This window comes from Oryctolagus cuniculus, chromosome 7 (assembly GCF_051225735.1).
Source record: "Oryctolagus cuniculus isolate XC-2025 breed Fujian yellow rabbit chromosome 7, ASM5122573v1, whole genome shotgun sequence".
NCBI classification, from domain to species: domain Eukaryota; kingdom Metazoa; phylum Chordata; class Mammalia; order Lagomorpha; family Leporidae; genus Oryctolagus; species Oryctolagus cuniculus.
In genome coordinates, this window is record NC_142873.1 from 87,623,626 (window position 1) to 87,636,413 (window position 12,788).

Genomic DNA, 12,788 nt, shown 5'->3' on the forward strand with positions numbered 1-12,788 from the left:
CTAGTTAAGCCCTTCTGCAGCGATGGCATCCCACAAGGGCATTGGTTTGAGTCACGGCTGCTCCACTTCAGATCCCTGGAATTCTCGTTGTCAGTAGGTACCTTAGTCGCTCACTTGGCTTCTATCCAGTTTATCCCTCCCACAAATCTAAACATGTTCCTTTTCTACTTACAGTTCTTCATGCTTCTCAAGTTCAAGCACTGACTCAAGTTCAAATTTTTTAGATTAGCACACAAGGCTCTTTATGCTCTGACCCCTGATATCCCTTTAGTGGCACATCTGTCCATTTTCCTAAACTCACACTTACATTAATAGGTACCTTCTTCCAAAAACCATACGTAGTGGCATTTCATACCTGCATGCCCCAATAGTTGTTGCCTTTTCTTACCCAGAAATGCTCTGCCTACCTGATTCATTTAGCTAACTCCTACCAATACTTAAACAGAGGCAGAGAGAGAGAGAGAAGGGGGAGAGAGAGAGAGAGAGAGAGAAGAAGAAGGAGGAGGAGGAGGAGGAGAAGGAGAAAGAGAAGGAGAAAGAGAAAGAAAGAGAGAGAGAGAGAAAGAGTGGGAGAGAGAGAGAGTCTTCCATCTGCTGGTTCACTCTCCAAATGGCCACAATGGCTGGAGCTGGGCCCATCTGAAGCCAGGAGCCTGGAGCTTCTTTCAGGTCTCCCATGTGGATGTGGGGGCTCAAGGACTTAGGCTATCTTCCCCTGCTTTCCCAGGCCATAAGAGAGAACTGGATTGGAAGTGGAACAGCTGGGACTTGAACCAGCGCCCATATGGAATGCTGGCATTGCAGTCAGCTGTTTTACCCGCTATGCCACAGTGCTAGCCTCTATATCTTTCCTTGATACTGACTGAAGAGCCTTCCCTCCTTCTGTAATAACCATATTTTCTTATATTGTGATGCTAATTGCAGTATACTATAACCTTTGATGTCTCCTCTTCTAGTAGTCTTTAATAATACTGATGTGTTACTGATTGAGTTGTTTTAAGTACTTGCTAACAATATTTTAAATTCTAACCACAACTTCCTAAAGCACCTATCTTCAGCTACACTTTAAAATTGAGGCTTACAGAGTAAGGCAATGGATCCATGGTCATTGCCATTATAATGGCAACACTATCCTCACACCTGGTTCTGTTGCTTTATTTGACATTTGCCAGAATCTGGCACCATATCTAACATTTCCTGATAAGATGGATGTGCCTGAATCGTTGTGCTGGCTTGAAATAAGTCCTAGTTTAGAAGAAAATAAAGCAGCCAAATTTGAAGTCAAATCAAGCAGGCTCTCTGCCTCTATTGAGCTGCTGAGACAGGAAAGTTCCTAAACAGCCATGCATCCTGGGAGGTGGTAAGCGTGGCAAGTGGGCTTCCTGGGCGGGGAACTTTGGCACTGGAAGCTGCAGATCAATGAGGGGAACCGAAAGAGTCTCAACTCAGAGGCAGAGTGCCTGTTGGTACAAGTTTTCTTCGCAGAAGAACTATGTGGTCATGCAGTATTTATCTTAGTTCCTCAGATGGGAAGATAGTGATTTGCTATCTCTGTGTACAGCTGTGAGCAGAGAGATTGATGTGGGAATCTGGTCTCAGTGCCAGTGTGTGCGCACTGCCTGCCTTTTGGTTTGTGTCCAGGGCTGCTGTTTTCTGAAAATAGAATCTTATACTGCCTGTGATTCAATCCCTTTTCATCTCATGTTCTCTCTGGCTCGTAAGTTTTAAAAGAATCAACCCATCTCTGATTGCTTGCTGCATGCCATTTTCCCCAAAATTGGTGAAATTTGCAAGTTATTACCAAGAGGTTTATATAAACTTTTTTGAAAAAACACGGAGTGAACAAGTGGGAGAGGGTGGGGGTGAAAGAGACAGGAAGGGAAGGAGGGAAGGAGGGAGGGAGAGAGGAAGAGAGAAAGAGAAAGGGAGAGAGAATCACTCTTCTGTCCACTGTTCACTCCCTTGCAATAGGTGGAATTGGGCCTGGCTGAAACTAGGTAATTGAAACAGAGACCCAAGTTCTTGAGCCATTACCTTCTACCTTCCATGATGTGCATTAGCTGGAAGTTCAAATCAGGAGTAGAGCTAAGACTTAAACCAAGGGAGCCTGATAGGGAATGCAGGCATCCCAAGTGGTGTCTTGAACCAAAGTCCTGCCCCTATTACCCAGCATGTAAGCTTCCTTTTGTTAATTACTGGAAGTTAGTGTAATATGAATCAGAGGAAAAATATATTTCCTATGCTGCGTCTTTGATCATTTACAAAATCATGGAAATGTCTTTGTCACCCTGAGTCCTTTGACTAAGGTAACAGTTCAGGAAGCCATCCCCTGGGGTCCATCTTACCTCAGCTGCATCTGAATTAGCCTTCCTAATGCTGTAGCTTGTTGGCTCTCTTTGCTCCTTCTCTAGGAGCTCCTCTTCTGTAACGTCTTCCTTTCAGGTGACTGTCTAATGTGGCTTCTGTGCAACCCCTGTAACCGGAAGCGGCAGTGCTGCAAGTTCTGAGCAGCTGCAAGGCCTCCATCTGCATCCTGTTCCCCAGTCGCCATTCGGGATCTGCACAGAGAGGCCCTGGGTAGAGTCCTGCGCTCCCTGTCCTGCCGCCCCTCCACTGGGAGGCTTAGACACTGGTGATTGCTCTTCAGCAATATGTGCAGTTTCATCGATCAGTTGGGCTCTGGGTATTTAATTTTCTGTGATGTGAACCCCGTTAGTGGTATGTAACTGACTGTTTATTTCTCACTGACTTCCTAACTCAGCCAGTGTAGTGTTGTTGGCTTAATAATGGGACTTAAATGCAGTTTTCTGCCTCTAGCTCTCTTTTCTCCCTAATAAGAAAATCAGGGAGGTGAGGGCAGGCAGGTATCTCCGACATTCAGTGGTTAACTTCCTCCCAACCCCCCCCCTTTTTTTTTAAGATTTTATATATTTATTTGAAAGTCAGAGTTACAGAGGGGCAGGGGCAGAGAGAGAAAATGAGAGAGAGATCTTCCATCTGCTGGTTCACTCTCCAGATGGCTGCAACTACTGGAGCTGCGTCAATCTGAAGCCAGGAGACAGGAGTTTCTTCCAGATCTGCCACCCAGGTGCAGGGGCCTAAGGACTTGGGCCATCTTCTACTGCTTTCCCAGCCATAGCAGAAAGCTGGATCAGAAGTGGAGCATCTGAGACTTGAACTGGCACCCATATGGGATGCTGGCACTGCAGGTGATGGCTTTACCCACTATGCCACAGTGTGGCACTCCCTTCCCTTGCCTGAGACTGGTCTTGGAAAACTCAGAGCACTCCAAGTAGGGTAAATACCAGAAAAGCAACACCTAGACATAGTTTTGTAATTATAGAAAATCAAAGATAAGGAAAAAATTCCTGAAAGAAGCAGAAGGGGAAAAAGACCTTATAGATAAGAATTACATCTGACTTGTCTTTAAAGGCCATGCAAGCAGGAAGAAAATGGAATGCCATATTTGAAATGTGGAGAGAGAAAACTCACTTAGAATTCTGTACCCTGTAAATGAAACATAATTAAAGAATTTCTCAAACAAAAATCAAGGAAATTGTTGCCAATAGACCTGCCTCACAAGAAATGCTAAAAGAGATTCTTTAGAGAGAAGGAAAAGAACATAAGTCAGAAACTTAAATCTGCATAAAGAAAGGAAAATAATCAGAGAAGGAATTAATGAAGATAAAAACTTATTCTTCATATTCCTAATTGATCTAACAGATAACAGTTTACATAATCATAGAACCAATTTATTTGATTATATATTATACATATACATTTATGTACTCTTATGTATAAGTGGAATAAATGGCAGCAATGATACAAGAGAGAAGAGGGAGGAATTGGAATTCTTTTGTTTTATAACATACACTACCCATGAAGTGTAATAGTGTTGTTTGAATGTGGACTTGGGATAATTATAAATGTAGGTGACAGGCCATAAGCAATTATAATAAGAGTTTTTTTAAAGTGGTTCAATTGATATTCTAAGAAATACAGAAAATGGAATTGTGTAAACTTCTTAGTTTTAACAATAGAAAGAAGAAAAAGAAGGACGACAAAAATAGGAACAAAGAACAGAACAACAGATAGAAAGCAAATAAATATCGTCAATATTAATTCTACCAAATCAATAATTAGCTGAACATCAATGGTCTAAATGTGCTAACGGAAAGAGAGAGAGTGTCAGAGTAGGTCAAAAAACAAGATTCCGGGCTGGCACTGTGGCGCAGCGGGTTAAAGTCCTGGCCTGAAACACCGGCATCCCATATGAGCACCGATTCTAGTCTCAGCTGCTCCTCTTCCAATCCAGCTCTCTGCTATGGCCTGGGAAAGCAGTGGAAGATAGCCCAAGTCTTTGGGCTCCTGCACCCACGTGGGAGACCCAGAAGAAGTCCCTGGCTCCTGGCTTCAGATCAGCGCAGCTCCAGCCGTTGACGCCATTTGGGGAGTGAACCAGCAGAAGGAAGACCTTTCTCTCTGTCTCTCCCTCTCACTGTCTGTAACTCTACCTCTCAAATAAATAAATAAAATCTTTAAAAAAAAGAAGACTCAACTATGTGTTGTCCACAAGAAACTCACTTTAAATATGAATACACATATAGATTCTGTAAATGGATAGAGAAGTAAAAAGTAAATGGATAAAGATATGCTATGCTAATACTAATTTTAAAAATGCACAAGAGGGTATATTAACTTTAACAAAGCTGATTTCACAGTAAGAAAGCTTATCAGGACAAAGAAGAACATTACAAAATATATTGAAGATATAATAAACTTTAATGTGTATGTGCCTAACCAAGCTCTAAAATACATGAGGCAAAGCCTGATAGTACTGCAATGTGAAATAGATGAATCCACTATCCAAATGGACAGAACCAGCCTGCAGAAAATCTGTAAGAATATGTTTGAACTCAAAACAACCACCAGTCAATTGGATATAATGGCCATTTATAGATCATTAGCCAATAACAGCAGAATATAAATATTTTTCAAGCTTAAACAGCATTTACTAAGCTAACCCTCATCCTGGGCCATAAATCACTTCTTAACAAATAAAAAAGAATAGAAATCATACATTTTGTATTTTTATACCACAATGGATTTAAGAAATCAATAATAGAAAGGTTGCTGGAGAAAAATCTCACAATGTTTCTAAATAATATACAGGTTTAAAAAAATCACATAAAAATGTAAAAATATTTTGAACTAAATGAGAATGAAAATACAACTGATAAAAATTTATGGGATGCAATAAAAGCAGCACTTACAGAGAAATTTATAGCATTGAACACACATTTTTAAAAAGATTTACTTATGTATTTGAAAGTCAAAATTACAGAGATAGATGGACAAAGAAAGAGAGAGAAAAAATATCTTCCATCCACCCACTTGCACATGCCTTGGATGGCCACAATAGCCATTGCTGGGCCAGGCCAAAGCCAGGAGCTAGGAGCTCCATCCAGGTCTTCCACGTGAGTGGCAGGGGCCCAAACACTTGGGTCATCTTACACTGCTTTTCCGAAGCCATTAGCAGGGAGCTGGATCAGAAGCAGAGCAGTCAGGACATGAACCAGCACCCATATGGGATGTTGGCAATTGCAGGTGGTGACTTTACCTGCTACACCACAATGCTGCCCCTGAATGAACCTTTTTTTCTTTTTTTTTAAAGAAAATGATCTAAAATCGATTAGCTAAGCTTCTACTTAGGAAACTAGAGAAATAAAAGCAAAGTAAATCCAAAGTGAGAAGAAAATAATAAAAATTAGAGCAGATACCAGAATCTCACATTGGAGTGCTGGCTGGAGTCCTGGCTGCTCTGCTTCCAACACAGCTTCCTACTAAGGTGCCTAGGGAGGAAGTGGATGATGGCTCAAGTACTTGCAACCCCGCTACCCATCTGGGAAACCAGAGTGGAATTCCTGGCTTTTGGCTTCAGCCTGGCCCAGCTCTACCTGTTGTGATCATCTGGGGTATGAATTGGCAATAGATCTCTCTTTCTCTCTATCATTCCCTCTTTGTCTAATACTTTGCTTTCAAGTGAATAATTTTAACAAAAATTAGAACATAAATCAATTATATGGAAAACATAAGTCAATGCAGAAAATCAACCAAATCCCAAACAAAATTAGCAAGCCTCTAGAATAGGAGAGGGCACAAATTGCTACCACAAGGAAGAAAAGAGGAGAAATCACCAATGATCTCATGGTCATTAAATGAATAATAAAAGAATACTATGAACAACACTATCCCCACACATTAGATAATGTAGATAAAATAGACCAATTCCTTGAAAGATACAATCTCCCAAAAGTCACATAGGAAGAAACAGACAATATAAATAGACCTATGTTCATTTAAGAAGTTGAATTAGTAATTAATATCCTTTCAAAATAGAAAGCACCAGGCCCATATGAGTTCACTGTTGAACTTTAGCAAACAGCTAAGAGTTATAAAAATTCTCTACAAATATTTTTCAGATGACAGAAGCAGGAAGCATACTTCTTAAATCATTCTATGAGGCCAGTATTATTCTAATACCCAAACTAGACAAAGGCATTGCAAGAAAACTATAGTTTAATAATGCTCATGAACATAGACCCAAAAGTCTTCAACAAAACATTAGCAAAAATGTACCCAAAAATCTATAAAAAAATCATACACCATGACAAGTGAGATTTTCTCCAGGCATGCAAGGCTAATTAAAGAAATCAATTACTGGGCCAGTGTTGAGGATTAGCAGGTAAAGCTACCGTCCACAGTGCTGGCATCCCATGTGGGCGCCATTCATGTCCCAGCTGCTCTACTTCTGACCCAGCCTCCTGCTATTGGCCTGGGAAAAGCAGCAGAAGATGGCCCAAGTACTTTGGGCCCCTGTACCCACGTGAGAGACCCCCAGAAAAAGCTCCTGGCTCCTGGCTTCAGATTGGCTCAGGTCCAGCTATTGGTAGTCATTCAGAGAATGAACCAACAATTGGAAGAGCTCTCTGTCTCTCCCTCTCTCTGTAGCTTTACCTTTCAAATAAATAAATCTTTTTAGAAAATGTTTAAAACTCAATTAATATAATTCATCATACCAATAGAATAAAGAAAAAAATCATGATAATATCAAGATACAGAAAAAGCATTTGACATAATCCAACATCTTTTCATGATAAAAACTTTATAAAATAGAAGTAGTGGGAAACTTCCTCAACTTGATAAAGAATATCTTCAAAAACTTACAGTTAACATCAGACTTACTGGTGAGAAACATGAAGCTTTCCCACAAAATCAGGAATAATGCAAGATTTTTCCATCTCACCACTGCTTTTCAACATTAAACTAAAAGCCCTAGATAATGTTATAGAACAAGAAAAAGAAATAAAAGCTACTTGTAGACAGATTTGGATGGAAATAATAAAATTATTGTTGACAAAAAAATCTTGGAACTAATAGCAGTTATAGCAAAGTTGCAGGATTCATGGTTAATGTACGAAGGCCTACTGCTTTTTGATAGCAAGGAGCTGGTAGAATTTGAAATTCAAAATCTAGTGTCATTTAAATTAGCATCCCCCAAAATGAAATACTTGAGTATGAATCTAGCAAAATACATATAATAGCTGTATGAAGAAAACTATAAAACTCTGATGAAAAATACCCCAAAAAAACTATTGAACGTTAATGGACAAGGAACCTCAATATTGCCATTATGTCAGCTATTCCGAATCCTCCCATCTGTTTTGTCAGTATCAGAAAACTGATTCTAACATTTAAATGCAGAGGTGGAAGATCCACAATGGCCCACAGAATACTGAAGAAGAACAACGTTGGAGGATCGTCACTATTTGACTTTAAGACTTACTATAATGCTACAGTAATCAAGACAATGTGGTATTGGCCGAAGAAGAAATAGATCAAAGGCACAGAATAGATATCCCAGAAGTAGTTCCACATAAATATAATCAACTAATTTTTGACAAAGATACAAAGGCAATATGATGGAGCAAGGTTAGTCTGTTCAACAAATAGTCCTGGAAAAACTAGAGCAGCTACATAGAAAAAAATTACTAAACATAGATATAGACCTTACTCCCTTCTCAAAAGTTAACTCAAAATGGTCACAGATTGAAATGAAAACACAAAACTATAAAACTCCTGGAAGATAATGTAGGAGCAAATCTAGATGATGATGGGTATGGTAATGACTTTTCAGATGCAACAGCACGGTATCGTCCATGAAAGAAAGAATTTAAATTTCATTAAAATTAAAAACTTGTACTGTGTGAAAAACATTGGCAAAGGACTAATTTAAAAAAAATCCATGGGCAGAGATAAAATATTTGCAAAAAAAAAAAAAAAAACTAGACAATGGGTTGTTATCCTATATATATAATACATATATATAACTCTCAAAATGCAACAAGAAAACAACCTTATTAAAATATGAACCAAAGACCTTAATAGACATATTATCAAAAAAGAGACACAGATAATAAATAAGCAAAGAGAGAGATGCTCCACATCGTAATATCATCAGAGACATGCAAATGAAAACAAAGAAACACCACTAGTTGAGTGGGCAAAGTCTGGAAACTATCAATACCAAGTGGTGGGAAAAATGTGGAACCACAGGAACTCTCATTCATTGCTAGCAGGAATGCAAAAGAGTAAAACCGTTGTGGAAGAGAGTGTGGTGATCTGTTACCACGGTAAACATGCTCTTATCCCAAGATTCAACAAGCCTGCCTCCTTGGTATTTACCCAAAGGAATAGAAAGCTTATGTCCACACAAAAATCTGCACATGGATATTTCTAATAGTTTTATTCAAAACGTGGAAGCAACTAACATGCCTTTCAGTAGGTGATATATATACTGTGGTACATCCAGACAACGGAATATTATTCCAAGCCAGAAAGAAAAGCATTATCGGGCCACAAAGGAAACTTACATGTATATCAGTAAGTGAAAAGAAACCAGTCTGAAATGCTATATACCGTATAATTTAACTATATGACATTCTAGAAAAGACAGAACTATGGAAACAATGAAACAGTGTTTTCCAGGAGTTCGCAGGGACAGAGCATGAATAGATGGAGCACAGAGGATTTTAGGGCAGTGAAACTTGCATGACACAAGCGTACTCTAAAAGTTCAGGGTTGACGCCATGGCACAGTAGGTTAACTCTCCACCTGTGGCGCTGGCATCCCAAACGGACGCCAGTTCTAGTCCCGGCCACCCCTCTTCCAATCCAGCTTTCTGCTGTGGCCCGGGAGGGTGGTGGAGGATGGCCCAAGTGCTTGGGACCCTGCACCCGCATGGGAGACCAGGAAGAAGCTCCTGGCTCCTGGCTTTGGATCAGCACAGCTCAAGCCGTTGTGGCCATTTGGGGAGTGAACCAACGGAAGGAAGATCTTTCTCTCTGTCTCTTCTTCTCACTGTCTGTAACTCTACCTCTCAAATAAATAAATAAACTCTTTAAGAAGTTCATGGAAAATTAAAAGATATTTAAATATTTTTGAAATAAACACATAGGCTTTTCAAAATATGCATTTTCCATGAACTTTTTGAAGACCCCTCTCATACTGTAATGGTGGGCCTATATCTTACAAATTTGTCCAAACCCACTGAATATATGACATCAAAAGTCAATTCTAGGGGCTGGTGCAATGGCATAGCCTGCATTGCTGGCATTCCATATGGGCACTAGTTCAAGTCCTGGCTATACCACTTCTGAACCAGCTCTCTGATGTGGCCTGGGAAAGCAGTAGAGGATGGCCCAAGTGCTTGGGCCCTTGCACCGACATGAGGGACCCAGAAGAAGCTCCTGGCTCCTGCCTTTAAATCGGCACAGCTGTGGCCACTGCAGCCATTTGGAGAGTGAAGCAGTGAGTGGAAGATCTCTCTCTTTCTATCCTCTTCCAACCCCATAATTCTGTCTTTTAAATATATAAATAAATCTTAGAGAGAGAGAGAGAGTGAACTCTAGAGCAAACTATGGGATTTGTGTGTCAACTGTAGCAATTATAACACTCTGGCGTGCAATGTTGAAAAAGGAAGAAGCTATTCATGTGCAGGGACAGGAAATATATGAGAAATCTCTGTACCTTCTGCTTCATTTTGCTGTAAACCTGATGCAACTTTAAAAAATGTACTTTATTTGAAAACAAAGCAATACACCTGATTTTATGATCAACGAGGTTGGGCAGGACCGACGTAAATCTTCTGGCACAGTTCTTTGTTTAACTTCACCTGTCTAAAGAACAGCAGCTGGCTGGGTGTTGACTGCTTTTCCTGCTGCATGAATGACTGGCCCTGGCCAGGTACACTTAACAGACAGGTGTGTCCAGACCTCTCCCCTACTTTGCTCCAAGTCAGTTATTTTTATTCCTAGGATAGGTCTCAGGTGGAATGTTCTTTGTAAATAGGAGGAGTTGTAGGTTTTGTTGGTTCTGATGCTTTTACAACGTGGGGAGGTTCTCTTTAAGGAAGAGTAAATTGAAGTATAAATGCAAAGTAAAGTACAGAGATCCCGGAAGAGGCTTTTATAAATGAGCGCCCCTAAGCTTAAACTTCATTATCTTTGCAGCACAGGTACCTCAGTATAGCTTTCTCATTTTGGAGCAAATCAAAATAAGTCTGTTATTCAATTTACACATTTAATATGTATTAGATAAACTGAGTTAGTGCGAATGAAGATAAAACAGAAATAGATCATTTTGATGGGGGACACATAAATACTCTCAGCAAAAATAGGTCATTACCTTGCAAAAACATGTCATTGCCCATACTTAGCAGGGATCCCAGCAGCCTGCGCATGACCCCTGGGGAGACCCAAGCCCCCTTTGGGTTCCTATCTGGAAAAGCTCCGCCTCTGACCCCGCCCATTCTCAAGGCATTTCCTGTAGGAGTCCTCCTTTCTAGATGCTCTGGGGTCTCCTGCAACTCGAGAGGATTTTTTTTTCAGGGACCTGAAAGCCCTTGCACTGGAATGTCGCCATCAGGAAGGACAGACAGGGCCTCTGTCTCCCAGGGGGAGGGCAGAATCCTGACTTCAGTAATTGGGAGTTCCCAGGCAGGGCTGGCCTAATCATATCGACACTGACTAACCCTTTGGACAGTTTCACTTCCCTAGTGAGCCTCTGCACCCCCCCCCCCCCCCCCCCCCGCCACTTCCCTACTCCCTGGTTCTCCTTTTCTAATTCCCGGTCAGCTCTGCAAATCTGGGTGGAGCTCAGGCCTTGCCCTTATGGTTAGTGGCACTGAGTCAAGTCTATTTTCACCGTCGTAACTTACATGCAGCTTTCTTCACCTTTGACACGGCCGAGTGGACGCCAAAGCTGAGCTTTTAACGAGACCCAAAGCATAGGCTCTCGTTGTTGGCGAGTTTAAGAGGACCTCCCCCCCCGGCCCCCATGTGCCCTACAACTACAGAAAGCACAGCCTGATTCCCTTGCACCCACCTTCCAACCACCTTTCTGACCTCATCTGCAGCTGCTCTGGGCCGTACTCGCTCCTCTCCAGCTGTGCTGGCCTCCCCGTTCTTCCATGAGCCGAGCAGGCATGCGCGCACCTGCGGGCCTCTGCACGTGGGGCTGCTCCCCACCTGAAACGGTGGTGTCTCCACTTGGCGGAGGAGACTGGGGTGCAGCCAAGTTCATGGTTGTGACTGTATGACGTCAGCCGGAGGAACGACCCCCAGTGCTTCTCCGCTGGCTGCATTCGTGACTTCTTCTTCCTCTCATGCTCCACCCAACTGGTCAGGAAATGCCACTGGTTCCACTTCCGAAGGACAAGAGTGCTCTGTGTCTCACGCCCTCACTCCTCTCCACCTTACTGTGGGGAGGGGCCGCCAACTCTTGCGTGCATTGCTGCCTCCCACCTTCTCCAATGCGGAGCTCTTAAACTAGAAGTTAGATCATCTTATCCCACATCTCAAAAACCTCTCATGCCTCCTTATTTCGTCCAAGGTAAAAGCCAAAGATAATTACAAAGGCCTATAAAGCACTACAGTTACGCTGTCGGATGCAGTGAGTGCTGGCCACGGTTGCTAAGAGAGCGCTTGTGATGTGGCCCATCAGAATGGTGTATGAAATGCATATGGGATTTGGATGGCTTAGTTTGAAAGTAAGAATGTTATGGATCTCCTTAATAATTTTTTAAAAGATTTATTTCTTTGACAGGCAGTGTCACAGACAGAAGGTAGGAGAGAGAAAGAGAGAGAGAGAGAAAGAGAGAGAGAGAGAGAGAGAGAGAGAGATTGATTCACATCCCCAAATGGCTGTAACGGCCAGGGCTGAGCCAAGACAAAGCCAGGAGGCTGGAATTCCATCTGGGTCTCCCATGTGGGTGTAGGGACCCAAAGATCTGTTCTCTGCTGCTTTCCCAGGCACAACAGCAGGGAGATGGACAGGAAGTAGAGCAGCTGGCACTTGAACTGGGATATGGATGCCAGTGTTGCAGGCAGTGTTTTAACCTGCTATCCACAACGCTGGCTTCAATAATTTTCATATTGATTTTATACTGGATAAATATATATGTTATTAAAATCAATCCCACTTATTTCTTTTTACTTTTTCGGCGTGCCTACTAAATATTTTTGAGAGGCAAAAAGACAAAGAGAGACAAAACTCCCATCCACTGGTTCATATCCCGAATGCCCACTACAGCTGGGGCTGAGCCAGGCTGAAGCTAAAAGCCAAGAACTCAATCAGGATCTCCCATGTAAGTGGCAGGAACTCAATTCATTGAGCCATCATCACTGTATTTTAGCATTTTCAAGAAACTTGAATTGGGAGCCACAGCC

At 41.7% G+C, this 12,788-nt stretch overlaps 1 protein-coding gene across 1 annotated transcript in view; it reads right to left on the reverse strand.

Annotated features, from left to right (window-relative positions):
- The window catches only part of SAMD13 (sterile alpha motif domain containing 13), a 78,605-nt gene extending 66,896 nt beyond the window's left edge, over positions 1 to 11,709 (reverse strand). The window contains exon 1 of the mRNA XM_070078160.2: positions 11,466 to 11,709. Within this exon, the coding sequence (XP_069934261.2) occupies positions 11,466 to 11,704 (239 nt within the window). The 5' untranslated portion in view covers positions 11,705 to 11,709. The remainder of the gene's footprint in view (positions 1 to 11,465) is intronic.
- Positions 11,710 to 12,788: the final 1,079 nt, after the last annotated feature.